General features: G+C 61.8%; 1 protein-coding gene across 3 annotated transcripts; it reads right to left on the bottom strand.

The window, feature by feature from the left end:
- Window positions 1-703: 703 nt before the first annotated feature.
- Window positions 704-13,203, bottom strand: RHOBTB2 (Rho related BTB domain containing 2). 3 transcript variants are annotated; one of them, XM_074164167.1, is made up of 10 exons: window positions 13,145-13,203; window positions 5,723-5,924; window positions 5,436-5,539; window positions 5,146-5,331; window positions 3,739-4,763; window positions 2,639-2,757; window positions 2,399-2,549; window positions 2,191-2,279; window positions 1,881-1,986; window positions 704-1,789 (listed from the first exon to the last, which is right to left on the bottom strand). In XM_074164167.1, exons 1-10 carry the CDS (start codon window positions 13,201-13,203, stop codon window positions 1,551-1,553), a joined length of 2,280 nt encoding a protein of 759 aa, XP_074020268.1. In that variant the 3' UTR covers window positions 704-1,550. The 3 variants fall into 3 exon arrangements, with proteins under 3 accessions (XP_074020268.1, XP_074020270.1, XP_074020269.1); XM_074164169.1 differs by lacking the exon at window positions 13,145-13,203 and adding an exon at window positions 9,641-9,819; XM_074164168.1 differs by lacking the exon at window positions 13,145-13,203 and having other exon boundaries at window positions 3,739-4,263; window positions 4,312-4,763; window positions 5,723-5,914.
- Between the last annotated feature and the right edge of the window lie 3,668 nt (window positions 13,204-16,871).

The raw sequence follows: 16,871 nt of genomic DNA, 5'->3' as shown, positions 1-16,871 counted from the left end.
GACGGGACTCGGAAGCAGCGGTTAGCACCCGGATTCGAAAGGGAAAAAAACTCGTGGTCCTACCTGCTCGCTGGTGCTGCAAAGTGGGAGAACACCGAGTGTAAGCTGGGCTGGAGCCGCAACTTTGCTCCGGCATCCGTGGCCGAGGATGAGCATGCGATATGAGCGACTCCGAGGTGCTCTACTGAGGCCAGCCGGGAAGAGGAGCAACGCGGAGCGGGAGGGGAACACCACCAGGAGCATCCCTACGCGCCATCCTGGGCATCCTCCATCCCTACGCGCCATCCTGGGCATCTTCCAGGATGGGCGTCCTCTATCCCTACACGCTCGCTCCAGCATGTAGGAATCCATCCAGCTCTGCCAGGGATGGGCTCCAAGGAGCTTTCCCTTTTCCCGGCTGGGAAGGGCAAGCAGAAGTTTTGGGGTCCCTCCTGCTCCCCTGCCCTGCCCTGCCAGTCCCGCTGCCTTCTCCTGCCGGCACCTACAAGGACACAGGTGGGACATGCAAAGTCAGTCCGATGCGTAAAGCCACCTCTCCTTGTCCAAGGGCTTTTTGGATGGCTGGATCCTTCTCCACTGTCCCTGGCCATGGCGGGAGTGCTGGGGGGGGGGGGTGGGGGTGGGGTGCTGGTGTCACCCCCAGCAGGGCACAAGGCTGCCCCGTGTCCAGCCGCTTCCTCCCAAACACACAGGGACCACGCTGGGCTTTTAAAATACCATTTATTACAATGGAGCCTTCCCGGCTAAAATCCCAAGCCGGGGGCCTGGGGTTGGTTTCTGGTGTGGCAGGTTGGGGGGAAAAGTGGGTTTGGGGGTGGTTTTATTATTTCTTTTTTGCTTTTAAGTTTTCTTTTTTAAAAAAAAAAAAAGATGCAAAGTTAGAGGCAGGGAGGAGAGGGCTCCTGTCCCCTCCCGCTCCCTAAATTAGGAGAGACACCCCCCCCCCGCCCCCCCCAGCTTGTGAGCAGAAGGAGGGATGCTGCAATGCTCGGGGAGGCATTTGGGGACTGGGGTCCCCTGCGCCCTGCCTGACCCTGCTGTGAGTCGAAGGGGGTGGCAGGACCCCCCCCCCCCGCCCCCCCCAACGGCAGCTCTGGCTGCGGGGGGTGGTGAGATGCCGTCAGACAAATAAATTATATCCTGCAGCTTCTGGTTCCAAATTAAAGTGGAAGCAGGATGGGTTTCTTCTTCTTCCTCATGCTGTTGATGTTCCAAAAAAAAAAAAAAAAGCCCAAAAGCCCCCAAAATCCAAAATAAACCCACAACACAGCCCTCGTGCTCCTGTAAACATGAGTTTCTCCTGCTGCTCGGTCTCTGCTCTGGGGTTTTGGTCCCCACGGTGTGGGGAGAGCAGGGCTCCAGGAGCTCCTGGGGGGCTGGCACCCGGCCCCGAGCCCCTCCGCAGGGACAGGTCCCTGCTGCCACCGTGTCCTCCGGGGCTGCGGCCAGCGGCGTCCCCTCCACGCCTGGCGCTGGGGCAGGTCATCCCCCTCTTCCTCCTCCTCCCCGTCTCCTCCCAGGGATGCTGGAGCCAGGGCAAGGACGGGCTTTCAAACCACAGCCGAGGAGGAGGAGGAGGGGGAGGAAGAGGAGGCTGTGGCTGCCGACGATGAAGGAGAGGAGGAAGGAGAGGAGGAAGCGTTCCAGAAGAGCCACCGCCTCTTGGGCTGCCGTTTGAGGTGGAGGTAGTCTTCCTTCTCCCGCTCCTTCTTCGCCCGCTGGTAGTGATCCTCCTCCTTCAGGTACCACACCGGCGGCCAGCGGTGCTTCTCGAAGTACTCCTGGTTCTCTGCAGGGGGATAGTGGGGGGGTGAGAACGGCACCGGGACCCACCCCCCCCTCACCCAGGACCCCCTCACCCTGCTCTGGTCCCCGCTCACCTCCCGACATGGCCTTCATGTCCCGGGGGAACTTGCGGCAGACGTTGTTGTAGTTGGTGCAGATGTGGTGGAGGCACCAGTCGGCGAGCTGGTAGGCGCAATGGAACTGGAAGAGATGGGAGCCCACGTCAGAGCCACCACGGCACGGACCACCCGGGAAGCAGGAGGAATTCACCCTATTCCTCCAAGGACATCCAAGACCAGACCTGGTTGTCCTCCCTGCCAGGAGAACATCGCTCACCCGGAGCTGTCGGACCCTTTTGCGTGGCATCACTCAGCACCTCGTGGGTCCTGTCCCACCATGTCCTACCTGAGCCAGCTCCAGGAACACCAGCACGTCCCCATCGATGTCCACCATCATCTGGGCTGCCTCCATCAGACCGGTGACGGTGTACTGCTCTGTGAGGGACATGCAGGGTTACAGGGAGGCTGGGACAGGGTGACGGTGGGCGCACGGCGTTGCCACCAAGCTTGGGGACAGGGGAGGACACCGTCCTGCTGCAGATGCCCTGACTCACCGGTGAGAGCCACCAGATGTGGCAGGCAGAGGCGGTTGGCGAGGATGATGAGCTTCATGTCGTCGAGGTCGGGGCTGGAGCTGAACTGCCCGGTGTAGAGGTACTCCAGCACCGCCCGCATGCAGCTCTTGCTGGTGTAAGGAAGTGCCACCTGCGGGACACACACCGGTTGTCACCCCACGGCCGTCCCCGGCTGTCTCTCCACCCTCACAGGACAAAACCCGGGGTCCCCTTCCTCACCTCGTTGGTGGAGCTCTCCACGAAGGGGCCGCCGAACATTGCAGCCATCCAGTCGCAGCTGGAGATGAGCAGGGGCTTGTGGGCACTGATAGCACCGTCATCCAGCACGAAGGTGACATCTGGGGACAAGCAGAGGGATGCTACTGGGACCATCCCCATCACCTGGGGCTTCAGCCACCCCCTGCCACAAAATATCTCGCACCGGGGAGAGCAGCAAGAAGGGGATAGAGCCTGATGTATCCTATAATTTGTCCTAAAGATCTCTATTATTTTTTTTTCCAGCATCCCCCATCGGCTCGGAGGAGCTCAGGGAAGGGCCATGGTGGGACTTTGGCTCTTCTGAGGGGTTTTCCCAGGCCACACCACAACACAAAGGAGAAAAACCCAGGAAGCAACTGTCTCGCCCAACCTCGAGTCCTTGGGGGAGCCGGGAAGGACAACAGGGATCTCCCGCCCCCCTTACTCTGCTCTTCACCCCTGGACCAGAGCTTCTCCTCGAGGTCAGCACACATCTGTCCCCTGACAGTGACAGCGTGACCACATCAAGGTCCATCCTCGTGAAATAAATTCAGCTGGAGGGAGGCTGTGAGGTTCACACACACACACACACACACACACACACACACACACACACCCCCGGGACGTCACCCTGCAGCATCACAGCACAAGCCGGGGGCACGTGGTGCGTGGTGGAAAGCCGGGGAAGTCCTACCAAGGGCACGTTACTCCTCATAAATCAGATGACCCTGTGAAAATCTGGGCCCGGGGGGGCGGGAGGGCGGGGGGGGAGGGAAGGAAGTCGCTTTTGCTGCTCTCCCGTAAATAAACGGAGCTGTCAGACGGGCTGGGGAGCAGGAAACCCTGGGGAAGGGCCATCACACTCACACTTTCTGGGAAAAAAAAAAACCAACAACCCAACAACCCAAAAGCTATAAAAATCCCAGAAAAGCAAAGCGTGACTAAAAACCCCAGGGGAGGCAAGCGAGCGCCCGCTGACCCCACCTCGCCCACGCATGGGGCAAAGCCAGGAGCTCTGAGCTCCCCACCCGAGGGAGATGGGGTGCTGCTGATGGTCCTCCCCCTCGGCCCGGGGGTCGTACCCGAGAAAGTCCCCTTGGCCAGGCATTCCTTCACCCGGTTGGTCCTCCGGACGTGGAAGGCTTTGGTGATCTCCTGGTTCATGAACGCCTCGTTGTTGAGGATGTTGGCCACCATCATGCGGAGGTCGAACACCTCCAGCAGCTCAGCGATGTGAGCGATGTGCATGAGGTCCCGCTCGTTCTCATCCAGCTCCCCCGTGTAAAGGTACTTCAGCACGGCCCGGAAAGGACCCGGCTGGATGGAAGCATCCATCTTCACCACCACCATAAGCTTGGACTTGTAGGTCAGCGGGTCTTCTGCCATCTCCTCCTGGATGCTGGTGAAAGCCCGGCTCCAAGAGGAGAGGTCCCTTCCCCGCCGCAGCCCACGCTCCCCGTTCTCGTAGCGGTTGCCCCGCAGGATCCCATCACTGGTGGAGGCTCTAAGGCACGGTTTGCGCTGGCCGGATCCGGCCTCCTCGGTGCTCTCGCAGATATCAAAACTAGCGGCTCGGAGGAGGAAATCCCGCCCGTGGTGCCTCTCCTCTTGGTGCAGCATCCTCTCGGCGGCCGCGGTGACGGCCGCCCCGAAGCCGTGCCCCGCCGTGCTCTGCTGGTCCTCCTCGCTCAGGTCCATGAGGAACAGGTCGTAAAATTTGGAGGAGGAGGTGGAGAGGTAGATCTTGTGTGCGTAGATTTTGATCTTCTCTTGCAGCACCAGGATGACGTCCGCGCACAGTGGGTCCTCCAAGAGGTGGGCTGGGCGCTCCTCGTTGTTGGAAGGAGGATCTGGGACGATGATGATGGGCGGAGGAGGCTTGGGGGGCAGGAAGGGGGCTTGGAGGAGGGGTCGCTGCACATTGCGGAGATGGGACTTCCAGAACTGCAGGTGACGGCGGGAGATGAGGGCGGCACGGATGGCATTGTCAAAGACGTCCTTGATGCCAAACTGGGCCACCACGCTCGTCTCGTAATAGGGGATCCCCAGCTCCTTGGCTACCTCCCTCCCCTTCTCCGGGGGAAGGATCTCATTAGGTTTGATTGGCCTGAAAAAGAGGGGAGATAATGAAAAGCCATCTTCAGACGCACGGTAAGGAGAAATCAGGGAGGGGAGCCCTAGGAGGAGGGGGAAGGGTTTGACAGTGAAAGAGGGGAGATGGAGCTGAGATGTGGGGAAGAAGTTCTTTGCTGTGAGGGTGGTGAGAGCCTGGCCCAGGTTGCCCAGAGAAGCTGTGGCTGACCCATCCCTGGAGGGGTTCAAGGCCAGGTTGGAGGGGGCTTGGAGCAACGTGGTCTGGTGGGAGGTGTCCCTGCCCAGGGCAGGGGGTGGGACTGGGGGGGCTTTAAGGTCCCTTCCCACTCTTCCTTCCCATTCTGTGATTCTATGAAAGCCTTGGGCAGGTGTGGATATTGGGGCACGAGTCCCACCTGGCCAAGGGTCGCCGTGCCCGATTGACGGCCTCCAGGTCGGCGTAGCGGAGGTCGAGCTGGCAGCCCACCAGGATGACGGGCGCGCGGGGACAGAAGTGCTTGATCTCCGGGTACCACATGGTCTTCACATGGTGCAGGGAGTTGGGGTTAGCGATGGAGAAGCACAGAACCACAACGTCGGACCTGCGAGGAGAGGAAGGTCAAGGTCCACCTTGGGGATGGAGCCAACCCCGCCGTGCTTCGGCGCTGCCCTCCCTTCCCTGCAGGAGGTTCTGCCTCTCCCCTACCTGCCATAGGCAAAGCGTCGGTCTTTGTGGTGGTCACCAAAGGTGTCCCAGAGCCGCAAGGACACACTAACATCATCTACCACATCCCGGGAGCGCTCCAGCACCTGCGGGAACAGAAACACCACCCTGAGTCCTTGACCCCTGGAAGAGCTGGGCTGTCCCCACCACACATGGGGGAGTCATTCACGATTTCCCCATGGTGAGGATGATACTCCATCTCCTTGGGCTTCCTACGGGGTATCCATGAGCCGAGCCCCTCCCTGGCTCCCCCACCCGGCTCCTCTCACCTCCTGGCAGACGCGGTACTGGTCGATGGCCCACACCGTGGGCACGTGGGTGGCGAGGAGCTGGTACTGGGTCAGCGTGGCGTTGCAGGCACGGGCACAGATGAGCCGGGTCTTGCCCACTGCGTTGTCCCCGACCACGACGCACTTGATAGTTTCTACGTTTGGCCTCTCATAATCCATGTCAGAATCCATTAATTGGGACCTGGGCAAGGGGGGACGGAGGGGTCAACAAATACGGCCGGGATGAGCTGGAGGAGGGGGGAAACTGTCTCAGGAAGAGATAGGGATGGAGATGGGGATGGGGATAGGAAGGGGATGGAGATGGGGATGGAGATGGGAAGGGGATGGGGATGGAGATGGGAAGGGGATGGGGATGGGAAGGGGATGGAGATGGGGATGGGAAGGGGATGGAGATGGGGATGGGAAGGGGATGGAGATGGGAAGGGGATGGGGATGGAGATGGGAAGGGGATGGGGATGGAGATGGGGATGGAGATGGGAAGCGGATGGGGATGGGAAGCGGATGGGGATGGGAAGCGGATGGGGATGGGAAGGGAATGGAGATGGAGATGGGAAGGGGATGGAGATGGGAATGGGGATGGGAAGGGAATGGGGATGGGAAGGGAATGGGGATGGGAAGGGAATGGGGATGGAGTCAAAGCAACAAGATGCTGCTGATACTCACACTCGGAGCCGCCGGCCCCTCGCAGCACGGGGGGAAGCTCTGCAGTGGCCGGCAGCCCCGGTGAAGGCAGCGAGCGAAGGCAGCTGCCCCCCCCCCTCCCCTCCCTGCCAGTCCCCTTTAAAATTTAATGTTCCCGTGGCAGCGTGCGTCGCTGTGCCGCGCGTCAGACACATGCCCTGCGTTAGACTCGACCCTCCTCCCTCCCCGTCTCTCCGGCCCTGGCTCATGCTTGTTCATGTGAGATGAGGCTCTTTTTTTATTTATTTTTTTTTTTCCTTCTTCCTTTTTTTTTTTTTTCCCTCCTCCTTTCCCCTTTCTCCCTCTCCAGCGTTTGCAAACGAAGCTTCCAGATCCGCCCGAGCGAGCGCACAGCCGGGCACTGCCAGCCTCACCGGCTGCCTCTCTCGGGGGAGCACCAGCTCTGTCCCTCCACACACACCCCCCTTTTTCCCCCACCCCATTCCCAGAGGGGATATTTGCTCCCAGAGCAGCAAAGGAGAAGAAGCTCGTTACGTTTCCAGGAGGCTCAGCACCCGTCGGGTTTGGGAAGGCTCCAGGCATCCTGATCCCGGGACCAGGCACGACCCAAACCCTCCCGAGAAGGATGTTGGGGCTACGGGTGCTGCAAAGACGATGCGAAGCCCCCGTATCCTCCGAGCAGGGGTGCCCACCTGCCTAAATCAGCCAGAATTGACTCATCACGGCCTTAAATCAGGATTTATGAGATTTCCAGGGAGGAGATGGAGGGAAAGGGGAGAAGGACAAAAAAAACAACAAAAACCCAACCAACCCACCCCGCATCCCAATTTCTCTGAACTTCCCAAAGCCACAGATCTCTTTCGTCCCCCTTGTCACCCCCTCCTGGCACCGGCCTCCCGAGCTGCTATAATAAACCGCCAGCGCGAAGGCTTCAGTGAGCTAAAATACCCGGTAACGATGGCAACCGAGCGAGCCCTGCACGCGGGGACCAGGGACGCGGCTCCCGAAACTCGGGAGCCTGGCAAGGACTTCCCAATGTTAGCACCTCCCTCCCGTGCGCAAGCTCCCTGAAAGCACACCTGGAGGAGGTGGCCACCTGGGCAGGGGCTCGGCGCCGTGCCCGATCGGGCCACCAGCCTTGCGGGCAAGCGTAGCCAAAGGCGGGTGGCACAAAGCCAGGTGGCTGGAGGTGCCAGGGCTGAGGCATCGGCTGGTCCCACGGGGCAAAACTTCTCCCGAGTACTTTTCCCCCCACCCCCCGCCATCTCCATCCTTTGGGATGCGGGGAATGCTGCCTGCTAAGGGCATTGCGAAGCAGGAATCGTGACCTCCTGGGCCTCTGCGTGGCAAAAAGGAACCCAGGGCAAGTGGTCTCCTCCCCCAGTTAGCCCCTGGAAATTCATTTCTATCTCACGCATCCCCCTCCAGCATCATCCCTGGGTCCCCCTGCTCCTCCCAGGGATCAAGGAGGTCTCCGAGGGGGTTGTTAGTGCCCGGGGAGCTTTGCTGGGATAATTTTTAGGGCCAGCCGTGGTCCCAAGTTGACCGAGCTCATTCAGGCGATGGTGGGGGGAAGGCACACAGAGATGACAACTACGTGGGGACCTCGGCCCGCAGCCGGCAGAACACCGGGGGCTTGGGAGCCTGCTGGGAAAGTCCGGTGCCGCGAGGGAATTAAGGGATAAATGAACAGATCAGTGTCCGTGATGAGGAAAGGATGAGGGGGACAGCAGCGGGCACAAAATGCAGGCTCTGAATAAAGCAGAAGCACGTTGGGGAACTCTGGTGGCCCCACGGGGGTGGCTCACAGCCCCCCACCCACAAGACATCACCCCGGGAGGGGGCTGAGCCTCTTCGCAGGGACAATTTTGGCAGGACCAAGCCCCCACCTCCGCAGCCGCCCCCCCCTTTCTTCCCCACCACTGCTTCTCTCCTGGGAACGGCTCCGAAACCCACCGGAGAGCAAGAAATAACCCGAGATGCTGAGACATCGGAGCTCCCCCCGGCAAAAGCCTTTCCTTGGGATGCAGGGCTCCTCCGGCCAGCAGCCCCCCCCCCCCAGCCCCGCTCTCCCTGCCTGCTGCAGCTCCCCCCCCCCCCAACCCACGGGCACCCAATTCACCCCCCTTACACACAGAAGGAGAACCCCAAAATTGCTCCTTCCAGGCTGCCCAGCCTGTGGTTGCCACGGCAACTGCACCATCACCCCGGGAGCCGTCGCCTAGCAACTCCCAGGCTAAAAATCCTCCATCCCTCACCTCGGGAGGGACGGAGAGCCCCCGAACCGGGGGGAAAAGGCCCCAAAACGGCAGCGAGGCACAAAAATAACACAACAACCCCTGTGACACCCCCCCCACCCACCCCGGCTGCTTTGGGCTGGGGGGTGACATGGGGCCCGGGTGGCCATGGGGACGCAGCCGGGGCTGTGCAGGCCACGGCGGGGAGGCGGTACGGGAACGGGGCCCCGAGCGGGGCTGCAGCACGGCCGGGTCCGGCCACCGCACCGGGGACAGGGGACACGGCAGGATGGGGGTCACCGGGATCAGAAGCCGGGCTTTGCAAGGGGTTGGGGGGTGCTCAGGGCACACGGATTGGGGGTGCAGGGCATTGTAAGGGGGGGGTCGGCAGCACTGGGACTGGGTGTGCAGGCATTGCAAGGGGGCTGGGGGTGTTCAGAGCACCCAGATCGGGGGTGCAGGACATCGCAAGGGGGCGGGGGGTGCTGGGAGCACCCAGATTGGGGGTGCAGGACATCGCAAGGGGGCTGGGGAGCACCAGGACCGGGCGCAGGGCATTGGAACGGGGTTCGGGGGTGTTCATAGCACCCGGATCGGGGGGTGCAGGACATCACAAGGGGACCGGGGGTGCTCAGAGCACCCAGGCCGGGGGTACGGGACTTTGCAAAGGGGTCCAGGGTGCTTGGAACACCCAGATCGGGGGTGCGCGACCTCGCAAGGAGGCTGGGGAGCCCCCAGGCCGGGGGTGCGGGGCTTTGCAAGGGGGCTGGGGGGTGCGATCTGCACCGGGGGGCAGTTGGGGAGCATTGCAAGGCGGGCCGGGGGTGCTCGGAACACCCAGGCCGGGGGTGAGGGGCATCGCAAGGTGGGGGGCCGGGGGGGTGCATCGCGAAGGGACCGGGCCCTCGCTGTCCCACTGCGCCGAGAGTCGGGGCAGGATGCGCGGAGGCGGAGCGGGGTGCGGAGATCGGATGGGGGGTTTGGGGAGGGGGACGGGGGGGGGATCCCCGGTACTTACACCAACATAGACGAAGCGGTGGCTCCCAGGGGCCGGGGCCGGGCTCGCCCCTCCGGACATGGCCACGGCGCAAGTTGCGCGGCTGGGCTGCGCGCGGCCGAGCGCCGCGCTGCGCGGCTCAGGGCCTGGGGCGCGGGGGCCCATGCCGGCACCTCGATCGCCCGGCTCTCCGCATCCGCGGCCCGCTAGCCCTCCGGTCCTTGCGCGGAGCCCTGCGCGGAGGGGCGCGCTGCAGTCGGGTCCGCCCCGCCTTTTCATTCACAAAAAACAAGCGGCCCCGCCGCAAGCACCGCCCCCGTCCCCCCCCCATCGCCGCCGCCCATTGGCTGAGACAGACCGATGGGGGGGTAACCGGGGGGGCTGCGGGCGGGCAACGGGGCGACTCGGTAGGGGACCCCATCCTGCCCCATATGGGACCCCCATCCTGCCCCTAACCCTCCCTAGCAGGGGGTCTCCATCCTGGCCCCCCCCAGTCTTGCCCCGCATGGGGGACCTTCATCTTACCCCGCATGGGACCCCCATCCTGCCCCTAACCCTACTTCACGGGGGTCTCCATCCTGCCCCCCCCAGTCCTGTCCCGCCCGGAGGACCCCCATCCTGCCCCCCAGTCCTGTCCAGTACAGGTCTCCATCCTACTCTAACCTCCCCCTCGCAGGGGTCTCCATCCTGGCCCCCCCCAATCCTGTCCCGTCTGGGGGACCCCCGTATTGTCCTCCATCCTGCCCCTAACCCTCCCCTGCATGGGGCCCCCACTCTGCCCATAGCCCCCCCACATCCTGCTCTCCATCATCTGCTGCATCCAACCCTCAGCCTCCCCCTGCATCTCACCTCCATCCTCCCCCTGCATCCGCCCCCGCCCCTGCCCCCGGGGAAGGAGGGTGCCCCCTTCTTGCCCCCTCCTCTGAGAACCTTTCCCCCTCCCCTTCTTGCACAGGGGGTGCACAGGGCTGTCACCCCCCGGGGTCTCAGCTGGGCCACGTGCGGTGCTGGTGGTGCTGCCAGGCTGAGGATGGGGCTGTGGCGGAGGAGACCCCTCCTGCAGCTGCTCACAAGCCCCATTCCCCCCCCCCCGCCCAGAGCACCCCCAGCCCCTTGCAGGGCTATTTCCAGGCCGGAGGGGGGGGATTAGAACTGACCCATCCTTCCGTGCTCTCCGAGCACAGGCCACACGCTGCCGTACTGCCTTTGAACCCCATCCCTCAGCGTCCCTCGCAGCCCCTTTCCTCATCCCGCAGCCCCCCCAGGCCTGCACACCCCCCCACCCCCCCCCAGGCCATAAAAAAACTCAAGAGTCATCTTTGCAGCCTGGCTGCCGGGAAGGCGCCCGGCACCGCTGGCCCCGCTGCTCTGACCCCGTATATCCGCATCATGTGATGCTTCCCCATCCTCTCCCAAGGCTTTCGCCTGCCTTTTCCCCCCCCCTCATCGCCTCTGCCGAGCCATGCTAAGCTCGGCCCCCCTCTCTTCCCCCCCCCGGTTCCCTTTCCGCCCGGTTGGTGGCCGGCACTGATGCAACGCCGCGTCACCCAACGTCAAAACCTCCGCGCTCGCCCTCACCTCGCACCTTGGCATTGCAGCCCCGGCACGGACCCTTCCATAATCCCCCCCCCCTCCAAAGCATCGCCCCCCGCCTCACCTAACTCGCAGGACGGGGATCTCTCTCTCCATAGCAGAAGGAGATGGGGTCGCTAATTTGGGGATGGGGGGAGCCCTTTGGCTTTCCAGCCGGGCATAGGCAGTCGCCGGCGCCGCCTCCGTGCCCACGCCGGCACCGGGAACCGGCGGCAAAGGATGGGGGATGCTGGAATAAAGCGATTTATTCCCCTGCACCGGGAGCCGCGAGCAGCCGAGCTGCAGCTCGGAGCTTTCTTCTTCTTGGAGTGGGTCACGGGGAAGGAACACGTAAAGCTTTTTTTGCCAGCCCGCATGATTTGGCTTATTTGCTCTCTTGTAGCAGGTGCTTAATTGTGGCGTAAAGAGTTCCTGGCAGCTTTCTGGGCAGCCGAATTCCCGCCTGCCCCCCTCCCTGCTCGGCAAAACAAAAGCACAATTGTCGCTCGCAGTTGAAACACGGGGCCCCTTTCCCGACGGGAGGCTTTGCCGGGAGGAGGGAACCGGCGGCCGGAGGCACTGGGGAGGCCACCGGGCAGGGGAAGGGGGTCGGGAGCATCTACGGAGCAGCGTGGCCGTTCCTCCCGGCAGTGTGGTTCTCCTCCTCTGCTCCGTAAGAGGAGAAACACAAGTCTCAGCCAACTCGCTGCACCCCACCGCTCCCCAGCGAGCCCATCCATGTATGGATGCCCACGGCACAGCGTGGCTACCCATGGCATGGCATAGAATCACGGAATCACGGAATGGTTTGGGTTGGAAGGGACATTAAAGATCATCTCATTCCAACCCCCCTGCCCTGGGCAGGGACACCTCCCACCAGACCACGTTGCTCCAAGCCCCCTCCAACCTGGCCTTCAACCCCTCCAGGGATGGGGCAGCCACAGCTTCTCGGGGCAACCTGGGCCAGGCTCTCACCACCCTCAGAGGGAAAAAGTTCTACCCATGGTCCGGCCCGGCTGCAAAAGGTGACATCTCCCCTCCCTAGGCACCGCTGGAATGAAAAGGCTATTTGCTCCCTGCTCCCATGTTTCTCTCCGATTTAAGCCTCTTGAACAGGTCCCAAAGGGTTCCCATCTAGCCCGGCTCCATAATCACCAAGGCAGAGAGCTCCAAACCCAATGGCTAAGCGCTGTGGGTCAAACTGGGAGCTGGCACCTCCTGTTTTCACCCTGTAGCATCCTCCTCCCTCCATCTCCCCCTCCCTGGCAAGGAATGAAGCAGCTCTCCAGATCCCAGAGGCACGAGCGGACGTTGCTCCGGCCGTGCCCTCCCCTGTAAACTTTATGACTGTAACACCAGGAGCATTCCCAGGTGCTCCCCGTGTCCCTGCCCAGCCTCACCCCCCCACCGTGGGGGCTGCCACGCCAGGTTGTGCTTCTGCCCCCCAATTTTGCAGGGGGGACAGACACAGGGATGCAAACCCACCCGCCTTTCGCTCCTTGGAGCAGCCAGCAAACGCTCTACAACCTTCCCAGCTCTGCCCGCCAGTGCCCCCCACCCGGATCCCCAAATAAATCTGAGCTCAGCATTATTCACCTTGCAGAGGGCTGAAGGGCTGCGACAGACCGAGGCAATGCACCATCCCTCGCTGGCAGCCCCCCGCCAAAAGCGGATTTGCAGCGGGGAGGCACCCCAACACCCTCCGGCAGCCCCCGACCACGCGTTCCCGCAGCCCCCTCCCCACCCCACCGCCGGGGACCTGCTTTTCCCTAAGTCCTGCTGCCAGTTTTCCACCTTTCCCGTGGGGGAACGGAGACGCGTGGGGCTGTGGTGTGTGTTGGAGGGGAGCAAAGAGCAAAGTCCCCTGGAGAAAGTGGCCAGAGGAAAAGTGCCTTCTCCGGGGGGGAGGCTGGAGGAGCCAGCGTGGCGGGGAGGGACTGGGGGGGTACTTACAGGCTGCGAGCCATGGCAGTCATCTTCCCGGCGGGGCTGCCTTTCCCTGGGGTTTCCATCGCTTTCTCTTGGCAGACTCTGGAAGGAGAGGGCAGAAGGGCTCTGTGAAAACACCCCAAAGGTGGATTCACATCCTAAAACCACCTCCTGACCCCCCCAGCCCTGGGGGCAGAGAACCATTGGGAAGGCAAATCCTGCGGGGCCACATGGGCTGGCCAAGAAGTGTCCTTGCACGGGCAAAGGGCTGTCCCTCAGCGACCGAGTGGCTCTGCCCACCATCCCTGCATCTCGCTGCCAGGTCTGCTGTCCCCATGCCACCACTGCCACCCTACAAAGCAGCCAGGGGGGAGATAGATAGATATAAGCCACAGGCACACACGGACCCATCCCCTTCACCGAAGCTGGGTTTCACAGCGACAGCCTCCAGGGTGGCCAAGGGGGTCCCCAGTACCACCCCCCTGCTCCAAACACCTTACCCTTGGGCTAGGAGCCTTCCCCGTGGGCATGCGGCTGGCTCCTAGGGTGGCCAGCAGACCACCGAGCCCTCTGGCATGTTGGCTTTGAGCAAGGCTTCCCTCCTGAGAGCTCTGGAGCAAAGCAGGGCAGCAGGGATCTCCCCTCCTTCTCCCGTCACCGGATCAAGGCTGCCAGATCACGTCAGGCTGGAGCAGAGTCCAACCCGGGCTCCGCTCCTGGCAAAGCCAGCAGAAGCCTGGCTTCTGCCGGGGAGTGGGTTTTGGGGACCCACCACGGTGCTGGGTCCTTCCCTGGATCCACCCAGGAAGAGAAATTAGAGTCACCCCGCCATTTCACTGCTCTGAACCCCTCAAAATCCTGCACCTTTTCTTCCCAGGTGATCACAGAATGGTTGAGGTTGGAAGGGACCTTAAAGACCACGTTGTTCCACCTCCTGCAATGGCCAAGGACACCTCCCACCAGACCGGGTTGCTCCAAGCCCCATCCAACCTGGCCTTGTGATGCTACAAGGGGTCTCCTTGCTCAGGACGGCTCCACATGGGCCCCCCAGCCCCATCAGCAGGACTGGGAGAGCTCAGCCTTCCCTTGCTGGCCAGCCAGGGAGATGGCAGCCCAGAAAAAAATGGGCTTTGTGGGCTTCATATCCATTTGGAGCCGGCAGGCAGGAGTCTCCAACCAGCACTTTGCAAAAAATGGCAAACTCTAACCCAACGGCGGTGGGGGCAAAGGGACCCTGTGCCGCTGGAGGTGGCACGATGGGATGTGCCACCGCGCTGGTGGGGAGCGGGCTGGGAAGGAGAGTCCAGAAAACAGCCAATACCAGGGGGAAAGGACAAAAACAAGCAAAAAAAAGAGCATTTCTGCATCTTCCGTCCCCTGTCCCTGCCACAGCCACGGGGTCTGTCTCTGAGCCCCCAGGACATTGGGGGGGCCTTGGAAATTCACTGCAGGTGCATCCGGGTCTCCTCTCCCAGCCCTGAAATCCAGCCACCTGATACGCGGCGGGTGATAACTCATCCTGCCATCGATACCACTGCAGAATTTCAGGGATTCATCACTGGGTTTATAAATATTTAAACCCAGAAGGAGCCGTGTGCTCCCGTAACATGCAACGTATTCTACAAGCGAAGCATCCCCTGCCTTCATCCCCGCGGAGAGCTAATGAACATCTGGGCCTCTCCAGCCGCATCTTTTGCAGCTAAAAAAAACCAGGTCAGGGCAAAATTCAAGCTTTCCGTCCACACGGGCAGGATTTCTGCCCCCCCCCCCCCAAGCTGGGATAGAGTGGATTTACAGCTCTAATTGATGCAGAAAGAGCTGCTGAAGAAACTGCAGCTAAGGCTGCTCCACCAGTGGCTTCCCACCAGTAATCCCAGTTAGATTTTGGGAATGTACGGCCGGTCCCATGCTTTTGGTGAAGGGGAGGGGGGGTGGGGGGGGGCTGCAGCTGCAGCCTGAAGCCTTTACAGGCTCCCCGCCGGCCGGCTGCTTCATGCAGTATTCACAGCTTCATACAGTATTAAGAGCTGCTGACGCCTCGTGAAAAAACTGTGAAAAGCTTCTATTTGGGGAAAGTTCCTCTTGTAACGGTGCATCCTGTGGCTTCTCTCTTTCCCTTTCCTCCCGCCGGGGAGGGCAGGGCAAAAAAAAAAAAAATAAAAAATAGGCTGGTGGCGTTGCCAAACAGCCCGGGGTCTTCATCAGAGGAGGAAAATAACCACACGCACACACCCCCCCCCCGAGCAAACAACCCCGAGGAATTAATTCCCACATGGAGCCCCGGGAGCTGCTATGGGTGCAGGGTGGGTGTCTGCCTGGTTTGCCGCAGTTTGGGGAGCGATGCCCAGCGAGAAGGGGAAGGTGGGACCTGTTGGGTCTTGTCTCCAGGTCTGGCTGCAGCCAGCACTTGGCACAGAGCGTGGTCTTGGTGGGGCGGAGGGGGGGGGGGGGGGGAAGCTCTGTGGGGGCCTGCATATCTCCACATTAAATAAATAAAAAAAAAATTTAATTGAAAAAAAAAAAATCAAAGAGCAATGAGTCTGTTTCTAAGCAACTGTCTCCAGGAGGGAGGGTGAGCAGAAGAAGAAACGCTGGGTAGGGAGAAAACTTCTGGGGTCCCACAGAGCCCCCCTGGAGGAGGCTCACGGGTGGGTGAGCACGAGCATCACCCCCCTTTCCCCGCCGCAGAGCCCGGTGGCAAGTGGTGGCCCCCGTGCCTCGTGCCCTTTCTTGGGAAACGGCACCTCAGCCCCCAAAACCACTTCCTACCCTAACGGCTCCCGGCCAAACGATGCTGCCTATTGCCCTGCCAGGCGGTCTGCAGGCAGCGGGAGGCTGCCAGGGAGGTGACAGCAGCCTTCGGTGGCTTCGTGGACTTCCCGACTACTTGCCAGGGAGACATCAACAGCCCTTATTGAAGCAGCAAATAGCAGCCGGGGAGAGTCACCGGTTTTAGCCGCTGGGTTCCCGTGGGACAGCAGGGTGGCATCCGTCCCACGCTTGGACGACTCTTCGCCCCCACAACTCGGTGTCTTTCTCGCACGAGGCTCTGCCCAAGCGCTCTCCTCTTTGCCCGCGCTGGCCACGGGCTACTCCTTAAACCCTGATGGCCACCAACCCGCCCATTGGGGCCTGACAGCCCAATTCCCAACAGCTGGAAGGGGAGCGAAGGGGCAAGGAGGGAACGAAGAACCGAGAGCATCGCCCGCTCCGGAGGCTCTGCATCACCCCACGGCCCAAAAGGCTGGAAACAGCCTGTGGTGGCACTTAAAGCCACTCTGGTGGCACTAAACCGTGCAACCCACCCACCCATTTCCAAACCCTCGACCTTCCCACCCCTTTGCATCCCCCCGCAGCTCCCCGGCATGGGGGAAAAGCCCCCTCAGCCTCCCCATCACCGCTACCGGGGCCGGCCCCGGCAAAGCCCTGGGGAAAAAAATAAGGGATAAATTTGCTCCGGGGCGGCCGTGGCGGTTACCTGTGTGCACCGTCCCTGCACCGTCCCGCGTTTCTCCCCTCCGGTCCAGCAGTTTCCTTCGCTTTCCCAAGGTGCTAACTGGCCTGGACAGGTAGGACCCATTTTTATACGCTCGCCCATGTGATCCAAACAAATGCCCTAGGGATGAGTTTTTGCCCTGACACAAATAAAGGGGCTGGGACTAAAACCTGTTGAACCACAATCCGTGCTCGACGGACAGGAATTTTCCACTCGGAGCCGTTCAGCCCGGCTCTGAGTGCGCCGGCGGAGCGG

Source organism: Numenius arquata, chromosome 26 (assembly GCF_964106895.1).
Source record: "Numenius arquata chromosome 26, bNumArq3.hap1.1, whole genome shotgun sequence".
In the NCBI taxonomy this organism is placed as follows: Eukaryota; Metazoa; Chordata; class Aves; order Charadriiformes; family Scolopacidae; genus Numenius; species Numenius arquata.
This window is presented reverse-complemented; position numbering and strand designations above follow the sequence as displayed.

Coding starts and splice junctions, on each gene's coding strand:
- RHOBTB2 (XM_074164167.1), bottom strand. CDS start 13,203: ATGGAAACCCCAGGGAAAGGCAGCCCCGCCGGGAAGATGACTGCCATG. Junction 5,540..5,722: donor AGTACCGCGTCTGCCAGGAG/GTGAGAGGAGCC, acceptor CTGTTCCCGCAG/GTGCTGGAGCGCTCCCGGGA. Junction 2,280..2,398: donor ACATCTGGTGGCTCTCACCG/GTGAGTCAGGGC, acceptor TGTCCCTCACAG/AGCAGTACACCGTCACCGGT.